Source organism: Thamnophis elegans, chromosome 15, assembly GCF_009769535.1.
Source record: "Thamnophis elegans isolate rThaEle1 chromosome 15, rThaEle1.pri, whole genome shotgun sequence".
Classification (NCBI taxonomy): Eukaryota; Metazoa; Chordata; class Lepidosauria; order Squamata; family Colubridae; genus Thamnophis; species Thamnophis elegans.
The window spans coordinates 11,450,432-11,466,761 of record NC_045555.1 but is presented as its reverse complement, the minus strand read 5'-3'; the positions used below and the strand labels follow the sequence as shown (position 1 = coordinate 11,466,761).

Sequence of the window (16,330 nt, the reverse complement as noted above, 5' to 3'; positions counted from 1 at the left end):
AGCGGTATATAAGTCTAATGCTAAGTGTTCTGTCCCCCCTTCTCCGTTCGTTAAACAGAGGACAGGCAAACAAACTTAAAAGGAACTTTCTTTATCAGTTCTCGGCTCAGACTGGCTTCAAGCCCAAAAATAACATAAATACAGTCTCTGACCAGATAACAGAATACAAAACAAATCTCTCTTACGGCAACACAAGTTGAACAAAACAAAAGCAAAGCACTTCTTCCAAAGTATCTACGAATCAGGGTTACAGAAATCAAAGCACTTCTCCAAGTGTATCTTCTTGAATCAGGGTTACAGAAAACAAAGCACTTTTCCAAGTGTATCTTACATAAACCACGACTGATGATCAATCAATGTTGAACGAACCAAGGAACGTTGACTCCTGCAACTAGGGCATGGCACCATCCGTCCTTTTATCCCCAAAACCCCACTAACGAGCCCCAGCTGCATCGTTAATCTTGCATTCCGAAAAGACTCACAGAAGACTGCTGCTGAGTCACAACAGCTAAGTGTTAAAACTGTTATGGTATGTGGGAAGGGCCTTGGGAAGGACCTCGGGAGACACAGAAGGAAGAGCTGCACACTGGTCACCTGGTGTAAAGGCCTCACATCTCATAAAAGGAAGGAGGGGATCCTTCCTTGTTTCCAGGAAAGGAAGGGGAAAATGCTTTTAGTCTTGCAAATTCTCTTACAATGAAGATAAGAGCTAGTACTCCTGGTTGGGCTTCTTATCTGGACTACCTCACAAGACTAACAAAAACTGAACTTCCTTTGCCTGTTTTTAATTCTCCCAAGGCACCATGCACTCTTCATAGTCTGAATCAAATGTCTTCCAGTTCCGGTACCCCTTGCAAGTGAAAACATACTCGTTGCTGTTGTGGCCCACCAGTGGCCAGCGGAGCTTTGGACAGTGAGGAGGTTGGGGAGGAACATGGGTCAATCCTGGAGTCTGGGGTTTGGGAAGGCTATGGCAAGTGGTCTGTGTTGGAGCCAGAGAGGGGGCCAGAGCCATATGCCAGTTATCAGCTGCCTTCAGAGGCAGACATCAGTGAGGCAGACGAACAGCTGGAGCCTGTTCCTGGTGTGTGCATGCGCAGAGTTGCCAGATGAAGGTAACAGTGAAGAACAGAGGTCGACTTGGGAGTAAGGCCACAGGTGGACAATGAATGGCCCATCCCAGAGGAAATAAAAGAGGAGCAAAAGGGGAGGGGAGTTTGCAGGAGACATCAGTTCGCTTAATTGGTTTATGACTCTACTAGACTCCTTGGCAAGTTTTACAGATATCAGCCTGGCAGCTCTCCAAGCCAGATAAGGTCTGTGACTGTAAATACTCCCTTGAAAGACTTTGCTGGATGTGAATGAGCAGAATTCACAGTCAATTAATAAAAGGGGTTTTTTGTCGGGACCAGGAGTTTGTTTCATGTTCTTGGGAAGCCTCAGTCAGAACCTTTGCATACTTTCCAGTGGCAACCAGCAAAGCACCACACAGCATTTTCCAATGTGCTGAATTCCAACCTAAGATAAAATTCCTACAAGGCTGGACCTCACTGTTTTCATGCTTTGCCAAATTCTGTTGGGAAATTCTGGCTCCATAGAACTTTGATGCTTAGGCCGATCAAGGTCACAAGGTCCAGGTAGCACATTTGCACATGCTTTGCACAAGAGATCCCTACACAGCAGCCCTGAATTATTCTCCACACCCCATTCATCTTTGGGAATATCAGAATTCTCTCTCCCAACAAATATTGCTTCCCTGGACCAATTGAAGAAGCTCCTTGGATCCCTCTGTAGCATCAGCCAGGGGCTTGTCCTCCCCAAAAAAGAGGCAAGAGAGTGACTGCAAGCACATCACTGAAATTCTGCCTGTTCTTTAAATGTGCATTGCATATAATAACTGCAGCAAGAATCACATACACACAAAACTGGAAGAACAAAAATATACCAACAGAAAAAAAATGTGATTTTAAAAAAGTATTAGAATGCGCTGAAATGGACAGACTTACAAAAGAAATAAAAGACAAAGAAGAATCTGAGTAATACTTAGTATGGAGTTTATGGTACAAATGGCTGGAGGAAAGTTGCGAAGAATAAAAAAAAGCATTAAAGGGAAAAAAAGATTAAGGAATGAGAAAACAATTATAAAACTGCATAATTAATAAGATGGGGAAAATGTAAGATAGATTGCATATAAAATAGTACAGAATGATAGTTATAAGAGGAATATATGTGCATAGAATGATATAAGATGCATTGTATAGAAATAAGTACATTAAGAGAGTATTATGTATAGAAAGGATACATATTGATAGAAAGGGTTGTTACTAAGCATAGTTGTGCAAATCTTTTCAAAGAGGTGTTTAGTGTACATGGAGGGGTGTGTGTGCAAAGCTCCTCTCTTCTAATCAGCTAAATCCTTTTCAAAGCTCATGGAGCTCGTATGCTTTTTGAGATTCAAGAGTTGTACATGTACATGTGTGTGAAACAAATTACTATATTAATCATAAAGCCTAGGAAAAGAAGCAGCTGCTTTATGATTACAAAAGGGGCACCGCTACCAGTAATTCAAAATAAAGCAGATGTTTAAAAATTCCATTTATGTCAGTAAAACCTGAAATCTCAAAGAAACTCAAGAGCAACAATGTAATATGCTCCTTGGTGCTCATTAGGCAATTCACCCCACTTGAATTCAACGATTCTTTTAGTCAAGCATAATAAATGGCAATCTAACATGCCACAAAACACCAGCATCATGCATTATCTGTATTTCCAACAGTGCCTTTGGGCTCCACAGAGATCCAGCATAGTTCAGGGCCTCACTTGCCTTCAGATACCATGACCAGTCCCATGGTCACATCTGTTTTCTAATATTGCCTAAAAGTTGCTCTCAAAGTGCCACGTTCCAAAGTTCTCATTGAGCACCCCCCCTCAATGAAAAACCTTGTTAATGATTTAATTGGTCCATAGACACCTTGATGTTGAACATAAAAGTGTTATACGTTCCTTGTCTACTGTAATTTTTGCATTATATTTTACTTTCACCCTCTTCCTATTTGACTAATGAAGCTTCCAGGGAAATGATTAATATAATTAAAGAGTAAAAATGTATTGATACTTTTTAAAAAAAGAAAAGAAAGATTAATATGTATAGAAGAAATAGAAGACAGTTCCTTGCCTGACCACTTAACTAGTGGACTCCTTCTTCAAGCTTGGAAGAAAACGAGGACGAAACAAGTCCCTTCAGAATTGTTGCTAGGAATGGCAGAATTGTTGAATTTGCTACTTTCATCTTTTGTGTTCTTTTAACGGAGTAAATCGCAATTGGCTCAGTTTATAGGTATTTGTTTATGGCCAACAAACCTCACACGTTTCCTAAGGGGTCCCTAAGGGGCATGCATAAGTGCACCCGCGTGCCTACCATCCCTGTCCTACTGTCCCCATTGATTCGTACCCATTTCCTGTGCTCATGGACATGTTACACATTTATATCCATCTATTTGAACCAATCTCATGCAATCTTGTCCATGCCTGTACTAATACCTGTTTCCTTGTACATGTTGATAAAATAAAATAAAAATAAAATAATAAAATAAAATAATAAAATAAAATAATAAAATAAAATAATAAAATAAAATAATAAAATAATAAAATAAAATAAAATAATAAAATAATAAAAATAAAATAATAAAAATAAAATAATAAAATAAAATAAAATAATAAAATAAAATAATATAATAAAATAATAAAATAAAATAATAAAATAAAATAATAAAATAATAAAATAATAAAATAAAATAATAAAATAATAAAATAATAAAATAATAAAATAATAAAATAATAAAATAATAAAATAATAAAAAAATAATAATAAAATAATAATAAAATAATAATAAAATAATAATAAAATAAAATAAAATAAAATAAAATAAAATAAAATAATAAAATAAAATAATAAAATAAAATAAAATAATAAAATAAAATAAAATAAGGCCGAGCAGGTCTCGCACTGAGGGAGGAAAACTCGGATCGCTTTGATCTTCCCGAGATCCTTGGGGATTGCAGGATCCCTTCATCCCCAGACAGGAGCGAGTAGGAGCCTCAAGCGGCCAGACGTCCGGGAGCTTCCCCCAATCCCGAGACCAAAGGCTGCTGGGCAGCCTTCTCATTACAGCACGCCTGCGTTTGGCCTCTCTTCCACGGAGGGAACTGAGCCCTCCGACCCGCCCCACCTCCGCCTGCAGCGCATTGGTCCGAGCCTTTCCTCCGCCTTCCCGAGCTGCCCTGGAAATCACCGGCGCTTTCCTGGCTTTTGCGCTCCGCGATTTGCCAGCCATGGTGAGTTCCGAAGAGCTTTTGGCGGTGCTGAGGGGCGGGGGGGGGGGGAGAGAAAGTTGCAAGCCGCACCCCCCCGGGAGAAGCATTAGGGCTGAGATGGTGGTGGTGGGAGGAATCTTGGAAGCTCTTGGTTAATTCTTAATCCGAACTCAGCCCGGCGAAAGGGAACGTGTAGAAGGCACAGTATAACAAGAGTTGGAAGGGACGTTGGAGGTCATCTAGTCCAACCCTCTGCTCAGGCAGGAAACCCTATACAAGTGGCTGAGATAGAGTTTGCGCTGGTCGCCTGCGCCTCTCCGTCTATCTCTACCCGTCTCTTATTTTCTATTATGGCTGGCTGGCTGGCTGGCTGGCTGGCTGGCTGGCTGGCTGGCTGGCTGTATGTATGTATGTATGTATGTATGTATGTATGTATGTATGTATCTCTCACCGCCTAAGCTTCCTGAGATCTCTTACAAGAGCGGCGCATCTTCCCAACTACGACTTTACTCCGGGAAGGCAGGAGGGACGGTGGGGCGGACCTGCAAAGTGGGGAAAACGCACCGGGAGGCGTCCTATCAAATCGCAGCCAAGGAGATTAATTCATTTGGCAGGCAGATCTAGTTGTTGTTGGCGTTTTTTTTTTAATTAGTTATAGGAGAAGATAAAATATAATTTATTACACAAATATGTAAAATAGAATAAAACGACACACGTTTTATGGTTTTTTAATTGAAAAATATCTATAGGAGAAGATACAATATAATTTAATACATAAATATGTAAAATAGAATAAAACGACACATGTTTTATTTATTTTTTAATTGAAAAATATCTATGGGGATTCTCAGTCATCCAGGTCATGGTTATCCCAAAGGTGCTCCCCCCACCCTCCCCAAAGAGACTATTGGACTTTCTGGGTTTTTCTTTTGAAGATATTTGGCTTTTCAAGAAGCTTCTTCAGCTCTAACTGGATGGTGGGGAATGGAAGGATTTAGATACTCTTTGCAGACCATTTGCAGAGGGACTGCATTTAAAAGACAAAGGCCACACTTTCCAAGACAGCAAAGTCCACACTTTGGACAGAGAGGACAGCTGGTTTGATAGAGGGGTCAACATTGAACAGGCCTCTCTCAGCAGAAGGAGAGGGATACAAAATCATCTATCTCCCGTCTACAACACAATCCTCTCAACAGTTCCAAGAAGACTCCAAACCCATTTGAACTACTCAGGTGACCCTGAGGACACAAATAAACCTCAACGACTCACTAAAAGAGCGTGAATGACCAGCTGTCTGCAAGGAGTATAAATCCTTCCATTCCCCCGCCATCTGGTCAGAGATGAAGAAGCTTCTTGGATGAAAGGTAAAATGTCTTCAAAGAAAATAAAACCGAAAGTCCAGTTGCCTCTTGAAAAAAGAAAAAAGCACCTTTGGGATTTTTATGGCAAAACTTCCAGGAAGAACTTCATGTGAAGTGTTAATGCCACTTTATAATCCCTTGGTAAGGCCACACTTGGGATGCTGCATCCAGTTTTGGTCACCACAATGTAAAAAAGATGTGGAGACTCTAGAAAGAGTGCAGAGAAGAGCAACCAAGAGGATGAGGGGACTGGAGGTTAAAACATGAAGAACATACGTTTGAGTATGTCTAGTTTAATGAAAAGAAGGACCAAGGGAGACATGATAGCAGTGTTCTGATATCTCAGGGGCTGCCACAAAGAAGAGGGAGTCAAACTATTCTCCAAGGCACCTGAGGGTAGAGCAAAAAGCTCTACCGGAGGTAGAAATTAATCAAGGAGAGAAGCAACCTAGAACTAAGGAGACATTTCCTGACAGAACAATTAATCAGTGAACAACTTGCCTCCAGAAGTTGTAAATGCTCCAAAACTGGATGTTTTTAAGAAGAAGAGGTTTGTAAGGGGAGTGCATAAGCGCACCAACATGCCTACCATCCACGTCCTAATGTTTTTCATTCGTATCCATTTCATGTATCCAAAATCATGTTTATACTATATATGTTTTCTAAAACATGCTTGACAAAATAAATAAGTAAATAAAATAAATGTTGGACAACCATTTGTCTGAAGTGGCGTAGGGTTTCCTGCCTGGATTGGGCTAGAAGACCTCCAAGGTTCCTTCCAACTCTGTTATTCTATTCTAACCAGCTGTTTTCTAGGATGGGGGAGGGGTGTCAGAGATATGTTCAGACCTAAAGAGTTTAAGGGTAACATTAATGCTGCTCCCTTTGCAGCCAGAAAGGAGTTGCTATACCTTGGGTAAATTTCCAGCTGTTTTCTCCTGGATGCAAGAGCAGATGTTCTCGGCCTCTGTTGCTTTTCTCGTGGGTCTGGCACCTACAAGACTCTGCCCAGTCTTGAATTGGTCCCCTCCCTGCTTGACTCTTTTTCCGCAGCTTACTGTAATTGGTTGCATGTGTTCTTTCAAACCTCTGTGCAATTTGTGAGTGGCATGTGTTGTCATCAAAGGCACATATGGTGAAATTTTCAAAAAAATGCAAATCGAAATCTTACCCAGGGAAATGTGGCTGGTTTGGATTGGTGGGGAGAAAACAAGGGCATGTGGCTATTAGCAGGGGGTGTAAAGCAGTTTTGAGATGAACTTTGAGTCTGCAAACAAAAGGAAAATACTCACACAAATTAAATGCCTGTTGACTACATTTCTGGGATCAGGGATTGTCAACCTGGTGCCAAAGGATGGTGGGCAAGGCAAGCAAGCTATACCAGTCAGAAAACCCTACACATCCCAGAAGAAAAGACAAAAGAAGATAAATGGAATTTCAGTCCTTATTAGTAATGTATGGAGAAATGTGGGACAGCCTTGGGTGAAATAGCAGAATAACAGACTCAGAAAGGACCTTGGAGATTTTCTAGTCCAACCCCCTGCTCAAGTAGGAGACCCTATACTGTTCTTTGCTGAATTGAGGGTTGTGGAAATCTGATCACACCAGTTGGCTTAGCAGCCCAGAATGGGAGCTTCACCCATTGAGGGTGCATGGTTTCCGTTCCTAGCCCAAGTTTATATTCAGACTTGGGGGTGCCTTTTAGGTATCTTAGACCAAGGGTTCCCAACCCACTAGTGTGCTATGAGGGGTTTGCAACCGGGCCGCAGAAACAGCAGGCAAGCGTGCAAGCAAGCATACGCATCCTCATTTGTGCAAGCAGCAAATGGCAGTACAGTAGAAGCCACTTGAAAGCACAACAGGCTGTATCGTAACAGAACACACACCCCAAGGGGTGTTAGGGGTGTCTTATCCCCACAGTATTTGTCTCCAGAGAGTAAGTCATCTGTGTACCAAGTTTGGTTGAAATTGCTCGAGGCATTCCAGAGTTATGCTGGAACATACATACACACACACACATACAGCCATTTTTACATGTATAGATTCTTTGTATTGTATGGAAAGCTAGTTCATCTCAAAAGAAAACTCTTAAATGAAGGTCTGTTTTTATTTTCATTCCTAATTTATCCATCTTGATCAGGGGTGTCAAACTCCCGTCGTCACGTGACATATCACAACTTTTCCCCCCTTTGCTAAACCGGGGATGGATGTGGGCAGTGCATGACGCATTCCGCCCATGAGTCGCGACTTTGATACCCCTGATCTTGATCATGGACCAGCCTATGGTCTTGAAAAACTGTGATGCAATTTCACGGCTGGACTTAAACTGGGAAGCTTACTACAAAGATTAAAATGTAGCCCTTGACTCACAAGCCCCAATTGGGACAGAACTTCCATTGTAAAGCAGTTGTTAGGTGGCTCTTATCTTAGGATCTTTTTTCAACAATTGCTAAATGAATCATGCGGTTGCTAAGTGAATCAGATAGGTTGTTCGGTGAATGTGGCTTCTCTCTTGGACTTCGCTTGTCAGAAGCCAGCTGGGGAGGTCACAGATGGTGATCACGTGACCCCAAAAAGATGCGAGAACCATCGCCAAAACAAGCCAGTTGCCAAGTGGCAAAATTTTGACCACAAGGAAGTGGGGATGCCCATGTTGCAATGGTCATGATAACTTTTTTTTTTTAATAATAATTTTTGTCAATGCCGTAACTTCAGAAGCCTGCTACATGAACGGTTCTAAGGCTGACACTACCCGTATTAAATTGTTTTAAAAACTAATAAAACAGATTTAACCAAAGGTAACTCAAGAAAGGGACGAGGTAGCTCAGTGGCTAAGACTCTGAGCTTCTCGATCAGAAAGGCCAGCAGTTCGGCGGTTCGAATCCCTAGCACTGAGTAATGGAGTGAGCTCCCGTTACTTGTCCCAGCTTCTGCCAACCTAGCAGTTAAAAAGCATGTAAAAATGCAAGTAGAAAAATAGGGGCCACCTTTGGTGGGAAGGTAACAGCATTCCGTGTGCCTTCGGCCTTTAGTCATGCCGGCTACATGACCACAGAGACGTCTTCGGATGGCGCTGGCTCTTCGGCTTAGAAATGAAGATGAGCACCGCCCCCTAGAGTTGGGAACGACTAGCACATATGTGCGAGGGGAACCTTTACCTTTAAGGCAAGGGCTACCTGTATTAAATTGCTTTAAAACTAATAAGACCGATTTAACCAAAGCTAACTCAAGAAAAAGCTGCAGCATTTAATAAGTGCAAAGATAGACAGCCAGGCTCTGTGGTTATGTGATGTCCAGAATGCACTGACTTCAATCTTATTCTGAGCACGATGGTCGGAAATCCATTCTTATAATATTAACTCCCTGTTATTTTCCCCCATTGCCTCACTTTTAGTTACCCAGTAATAAAAGCGTGGGTGAGATCACAGGCGGACATAAACCTTGTCTGTCTCTTTCTCTAAAAGCCTTATCAGTGTCGCTAAGATACCAGGAACCCGCTTATCAGGTGATCTCAGTAAAAGGGCAGTGGCTGGAGGTTTATTGCGCTGCACAGTGTTTATCCAGAACGCCTTCAATTTGCTGAAGTGCTGCTGAATGTAGCATCCATTAAGCATATCGAAAGTGAGGTTTTAAGGAAAAACATGCAAAGAATTATTTGGGGAACTCTCAGAATATTTTGAAGGACAAAATAGAACAGAAGAAAGGATGCGGTGGCTCAGCTGAGCTTGTCGATCAGAAAAGTCGGCAGTTCCGCGGTTCGGATCCCTAGCGCCACGTAACAGAGTGAGCTCCCATTACTTGTCCCAGCTTCTGCCAGCCTAGCAGTTCGAAAGCATGTAAAAATGCAAGTAGAAAAATAGAAACCACCTTTGGTGGGAAGGTAACAGCGTTCCGTGTGCCTTCGACGTTTAATCATGCCGGCCACATGACCACGGAGACGTCTTCGGACAGCCCTGGCTCTTCGGCTTTGAAACGGAGATGACTACCACATCCTAGAGTCGGGAACTATTGTGTGAGAGGGAAACCTCAGGGAAGAAAGTTAAAAAATGTTGTGCCAGATCCAGACCGAATTATTCTCCCTTCAATCTCGTTTGCTTTGCTTTGCATTAGCATTCATCAAAGAGTGTCCAAACCTATTGCACAATTGTCCTTCCAACTGACAATATGGAAACCAGTAAGAACTGCTGGCATGCTCCTATTTGTCACCATGTGCTCCTCCCAATATCCACTGAATTTTAAAGGACAGGGATTAATGATGCAACAGCCTTTAACCATTAACTAAGAAGAAAGCTGCTTTATTAAGGTTTGGTTTCTGCCTTTTATGTAAATGTGGGTTGTCTTCTAGTTAGCCATTTCTCTGAGAGAAGCGCTCTGCTTTTAAAAAGCATTTTATTTAAGATCCAAGTCCATTGCAGCCAACTCCCAAACTATGTAACATTATCAGTGTAAATTATCATAGCTATTAATCATGGGTTTCTGAGTTAAGAATTTAGCATGGCCATAAAGATTATCTCTGTTGGTAGAAGAACAATGAAAATTAGTCGGGTTTTTTTCTGCTGCATGGCAACTTTACACATTCTACATGGTAGTTCTCGACTTACAACCATTTGTTAAGCAGCTATTCAAAGTTACAACAGCACTGGAAAAGATTGACTCATAACCTTGCCCTTGTGACTGTTGGGAGCATCTCCGCAATCATATGAAGAAAATTTGGGTGGTTGACAACCAGCATGAATAGAATAGGAATAGGGATAGGGATAGGGATAGGACGGGACAGAACAGAACAGAACAGAAATAGAATAGAATGACAGAGTTGGAAGGGACCTTAGAAGTCTTCTAGTCCAACCCCTGCTCAGGCAGGAAACCCTATACCACTTCAGACAATGGCTGTAGCATCCTGTGGTCATGCGATTACAGCTTGAGACCTCCCCAGCTGGCTTCTGGCAAGTAAAGTCAGTGGGGGAAGCTGGATTCACTATTGTCTGCATGATTCACTTAACAGCAAAAAGGTAGTAAAATTGGATGTGATTCTCTTTAACAACCACCGTGCTTAGCAGCTGAAATTCTGGTTGCAATTGTGGTAGCAAGTCGAAACCTGTATTGAATGACATATTTGGTGTCAAATTAATGGCAGTGTGTGCAGCCAGTGCAGGATAGCTTTTCCCCAACTTGTGCCTTCTCTGTGTGCTGGACCACATCTCCCATCATCTTCCCAAGTCAGTCATGGAACGTCTTGGAGTGCTCTATATTTCTCTAAGTAGCTGTTTACAAGATTGATTTCTGAAGAATTTTTTTAAAAAACCCTCTAGATCTGATGCTCTCGATCAGGGGTGTCAAACTCAAGGCCTGTAGGCCGGATCCGGCCTGCGTGGTGTTTAGATATGGCCCACAGGGTTGCCCTGGAAACAGCAAAGGACCGGCCCGTGGTGCCTCTGCCAACAAAAACGGATCAAGGAAAGACCATGTGCAGCCCTCCCAGGCTCTGTTTTTGGCTGCGACAGCCTCCTGCCGGCAAAAACAGAGCCGGGGGAGAGGGTGCAAGGGCTACAAGAGTCGGTCCCAGCCAAGAACAGGGCCCGCAGGGTTGTATACGGCCTACCTGAGCTCCATTTTTGCTGGCAGAGGGCTGCAGGAGGCCATCGTGGGCTCTGTTTTTGCTAGCAGAGGGCTGCAGGAGGCCATCATGGCCAAAAACAGGGCCCAGACAGGCTGTGCGTAGCCCCCAAGCTTCCTTTTCACTGGCAGAGGGCCAGGCCCAGCCCAGCCATACCCACCCTGAGATCAAACACAACCCTGATGCAGCCCTCAGTGAAATCGAATTTGACATCCCTGCTCTAGATCCGTCTGAAAATAGCTTCTTCGTAGACGTATTGTTTGTGCTTAGAGATAAGTTTATCTCGGTGTTTGTTGCAGAGGCTTTCTCCATTTTCTCCTAGGCAGGAAAAGCTCACCGACTGAGCGGAGAAGAAAGAGAACAGCTCCTGCCAAATCTCAGAGCAGTAGGATGGAATGAAGTGGAAGGCAGAGATGCTATCTACAAGGAGTTCCATTTCAAGGATTTTAATCGGGTACAAAAAGCACTTTTCTATATTTTATTTCGAGAAAATCAGGCTTATGCAGGGGTTGGGAACAATGACCAAATGCGCAGCTCTATACACTGATTTAACAGCAGGCTCAGTTAAGATGCAAATCCCAGGACACAACAAGCTGCAAATATGCTCATTTCCTAACCCCGCAGTGTCGCAACTCTTGACATGTGTAAGAGGGTCTGTGGTTTAATACTTGCCAGTGCTTCAGTTTATGTAGTTCCAAAGGTGCTTTTTTCAAAAGGCAACTGGACTTCCTTAGTTTTATTGTTTGAAAAGGTTTTGCTTCTCATCTAAGAAACATTGTTTTTATTCAAAAGTTTTTATTAAACACACATTAAAACACTGGACACAGTGTAACCATCCTGGCAATGTCTTTGCCATACATACTAGAATATAAAGTTAAATATTATAAACCACCATGCTTATTTACAATTGGTCTAACTCAGTTTGTACAAATATAAGGGGATCATATTTCCATGTTGCTTTGTTCTTTTCTAGTATATTTTCACTGTTATGATTTCATACAGAATTCTAATCTCCATGCTATAAATCTTAGTCATTGCTTATTTTGGGTCTTTCCTTTTTTGTCCCAACCATCGATAAAATTCATCCCAGATCTTATACTATTCTGATTCGTCTTTCTTCAATTCCCATATCAATTTATCCATTTCAGCACAAATCAAATTTTCCTAATTATTTCCTCTTCCTGTTTTTCCAGTTTTGGGCAAAGGGCATTCTTGCTACTGTAATAATATGCATTATTGAGTAAATTGAATTGAATTGAATTTATTATATTTTCATGCCGTCCTTTTCCCCAAAGGGGACTCAGGGCGGCTCACAACTCAAGTCAAAGGGGGGGGGGGTTACAAATAAGGGAAAAAAAGAAAACGAACAAAAACAATGCCACAATTTAAAAACACACAACAACCATATCATTCAAGAGGGGACAAAGCTCATTAGCCCCAGGCCTGTCGGAATAGCCAGGTTTTAAGGGCTTTGCGGAAGGCCTGGAGGGTGGTGAGGGTTCGAATCTCCACGGGGAGTTCGTTCCAAAAGGTAGGAGCAGCCACAGAGAAGGCCTTCCTCCAAGTGGTCGCCAGACGGCATTGGCCAGTGGATGGAATTCGGAGGAGGCCTAATCTGTGGGATCTAATTGGTCTATTGGAGGTAATTGGCAGGAGGCGGTCTCTCAAGTACCCAGGTCCAATACCAGTAGATTACCTCTCCCCCCCCCCCCCCCTTTGTTATGTTGATCGTTTAGGATTCCCAGAATAAATAGTTCTGGTTTGAATTCTATTTCCTGTATCAGCCACCTTTGAATTTTCCAATATTCTTTTGTTTTTTGGCACGGCCACCACATATAGTAGTATGTGCCTGATCATCCAAGAAACATCTTCAGAACACTTTTGGGGCAACCATGACCTGGGATGATTGAGAATCTGCATAAATATTCTTTACGTAGGATGCCAAGATTGCTTCGATCCTCATGTGGTAGAGCAAAAGGAGCATAGTTCTTGCCTGCTGGTGCTACAATAGCTTTGTAGAGTCAGGAGCTGCAAAGAGTGACTCTGAAATCCAACTGCATTTGCTGTCTGAATGATCCTTGCATGCAAATGCGAATAGCCTCAGGTCCAGCCCTAATTATTTTTTCACTCCATCCCAAAAGGTTGGAGAGGATACCAATGCTTAGAATCAAGAAAGGTGCATGGAGATTTTCCTTTTTCTCTGCCATGCTGGTGAGGAAAAGACGAACTCAAAACATCTGTTTGTGTCTGGCAGTCCCATCACTTACTTCAGGAGTGTCAAACTCAAGGCCGGGGGCTGGATCCGCCTGCAGGGTGCTTAGATCTGGCCCGGGGGGCAAACAGCAAAGGACCAGCCCGCGGTGCCTCTGCTAGCAAAAATGGAGCTCAGGAGAGCCATATGCTCAGTTTTTGCTGGCAGAGTTGCAGGAGGCTGTCCTAGCAGAAAATGGAACTCAGGAACCCACTTTCACTTGCACCATTCGGGCCACCACAGGCACTCCCAACATGAGTGATGTCAAGCTGGCCATGCCCACTATGGCCACAATCCCCCCTGGGTCAAACACAATCCTGATGCGGCCCTCAGTGAAATTGTGTTTTTCCCCCCAACTTACTTGTTTGCACCCATTAGAGGCCTTTTCCTGACAAGCATGGAAGTAATAATTGCATAGCATGAATTTTCCTTTGGAGACAAGGATTGAATTCCTCTCCATACCAACTCTGATCTTAAGAAGCAGCACTCTCGCAGAACTGTAGATATTACTGAACTACAACTCCCAGCCGCCCACATCAATGGCCATGTAAGCTGTGGGCTTTACTTAGATTAAGTCTTGTCTCAGTCTGCATTTTTGCACAAACATGAGAAACTAAATGCTGCCTGCCTGCCTTGTAGAGTGTAGAGGTATACCAATAGACCCTTAATTGTGTGATTTATGGAGTGCTATCTTTCAGCTGTGGCAATATTAACAAGTAGCTTATATGTCTTATTAGTATGGAACCTGTGTGGAATTTCCCTTCTTTGTTTGTCTTTTTCTAAAATCCTTTAATCTTTTGAACAGGCCTTTGGATTTATGACCAGAGTAGCTCTACAAGCAGAAAAACTGGATCATCATCCTGAATGGTTTAATGTTTACAACAAAGTAAGAGATGAGAGCTGTTCAAGCACTTTTTGGTGGGGGGGCTTTGAGTGATTCTGGCAGTTTTCTTGGGTGATATTGTTTGGAAGTAGAGTGATGCGGTGGCCTAGAGGTGGAGCTCTCGCCTCAGTGGGTTGCGAGTTCAATCCTAGGTAGAGGCAGTTATTTCTCTCTCTTGGCACACTGAGAATATATCTGCTGTACAAAACTCCATATTGGCAACAGCAAGGGCATCCGGCCATTAAAATACTCTGCTAGCTCCATTCAGTTGCCCGGACTCCACCCACAAGGGTTTATGGGGACGTTAAATGGAGATGATGAGGATTGTTTGGACGTTTCCCATTGCCTTCTTCCTAGGTCTGAAAGAGAATGACCAGCTCCAGGTCACTAAACCTGGTTCTAGTGCCCCCAACTTCTAGTCAGATGTTTTATCACAACCTGAAACTGGCTTCCTGTTCAAGCTTAGATAAAGTTATTTTAATTATATAAGCCAATTGTAGCATAAGGCCATTAAACAGTGTCTTGCACCTTTCTAGGTGCCCAAACCTGTACAAGAGATTATATTTGTGCAAAGAAGTGGGATGTGCGTGGAGTGGGTATTTAAACCTTATCGGAAGTATTATATCATATTCTGATATAAGTATGATTAAGCAACTACTAGTCTTATAATGCTACACCCTGCCAACAAAAGTGCCTCTAGTCAAGGCTATGGTGTTCCCAGTGGCAATGTATGATTGCGAAAGTTGGACCATAAGGAAGGCTGAGTGCCAAAGAATGGAGGCCTTTGAACGATGGTGCTGGAGAAGACTCCTGCGAGTCCCTTGGGCTGCAAGGCCATCCAACCGGTCAGTCCTAGAGGAGAGATCAACCCTGGCCGCTCTTTAGAAGGCCAGATCCTGAAGAGGAAACTGAAATACTTTGGCCACCTAATGAGAAGGAAGGACTCACTGGAGAAGAATCTAATGCTGGGAACGACTGAGGGCAAAAGAAGGGGCCGACAGAGAATGAGGTGGCTGGATGGAGTCACCGAAGCAGTAGGTGTAAGCTTAAATGGATTCCAGAGAATGGTGGAGGACAAGAAGGCTTGGAGGAACGTTGTCCATGGGGTCGCAATGGGTCGGACACAACTTCACAAATAACAACAACAGTCTTATAATGCAACGAGAGGGGAGTGAATTGGCTTCCAGTTGATATGGAAGGAGTTTGTAGTAGTGCCTCAATCTACCAATTGCAATGTTACTCTTTTTTTAAAAAAAGCCCCTCTTCTATACCAGTGACTGACTTCCTTAATCCTGATGGGGACAGAGTGTTTTAAATTTCATTGATAAGCACTGAGGCCAGCAACGAATGAAGTTACTATTTTTTTAATATCATTTGGAACTTTAAAAATGATCTTTTAGCTCTTTCAAGAACATGCTGCTATGCGTTCTCATAACTACTGTATTAATTGGGCATTTATTTATTTTTTTCAGGTTCACATAACCTTAAGTACACACGAGTGTGCTGGTTTATCTGAACGGGACATCAACTTGGCCAGTTTCATAGAGCAAGTTGCAAACACGCTAGCCTAAAGGGCTCACCCCATATACTATGTACTACAGATTGTAAAGGTAGCTCCTGCATCTTAACCTGCCAGAAAGTATCATGACCAACGTAACCTGCCCTCCGTATCCAATTAATATGGGAAAACCCATCTTTTTGTGGACGCTTCATATTTGTTTACTGTAAGGTCATACCTTGAAATAGGCACCAGTATTGCAAATTCATTATAAATCGGTCATGTGTCATTATCTGTCTCTCGGGTTCTTTAGTCTGTAATCCTGTTTAGCAGTATTAAGTAGGTGCAGGGGAAGTTGCCTGTGGTTGTCAGTTTTAATAAAGCCTGTTCTTACACAATCTATTGGAAA

At 42.6% G+C, this 16,330-nt stretch overlaps 1 protein-coding gene and 1 long non-coding RNA gene across 2 annotated transcripts in view; one reads left to right on the top strand and one right to left on the bottom strand.

The window, feature by feature from the left end:
• The window catches only part of LOC116518491, a 26,369-nt gene extending 18,802 nt beyond the window's left edge, over positions 1–7,567 (bottom strand). Inside the window, exon 1 of the long non-coding RNA XR_004256561.1 lies at positions 6,587–7,567. This is a non-coding gene — a long non-coding RNA (uncharacterized LOC116518491). The remainder of the gene's footprint in view (positions 1–6,586) is intronic.
• On the top strand, positions 4,077–16,330 carry PCBD1 (pterin-4 alpha-carbinolamine dehydratase 1). Its single transcript, XM_032231929.1, has 4 exons — positions 4,077–4,335; positions 11,612–11,743; positions 14,346–14,426; positions 15,896–16,330. Exons 1-4 carry the CDS (start codon positions 4,333–4,335, stop codon positions 15,992–15,994), a joined length of 315 nt encoding a protein of 104 aa, XP_032087820.1. The 5' UTR covers positions 4,077–4,332; the 3' UTR covers positions 15,995–16,330.

Coding starts and splice junctions, on each gene's coding strand:
- PCBD1 (XM_032231929.1), top strand. Junction 11,744..14,345: donor ATTTCAAGGATTTTAATCGG/GTACAAAAAGCA, acceptor TCTTTTGAACAG/GCCTTTGGATTTATGACCAG. Junction 14,427..15,895: donor GGTTTAATGTTTACAACAAA/GTAAGAGATGAG, acceptor TATTTTTTTCAG/GTTCACATAACCTTAAGTAC.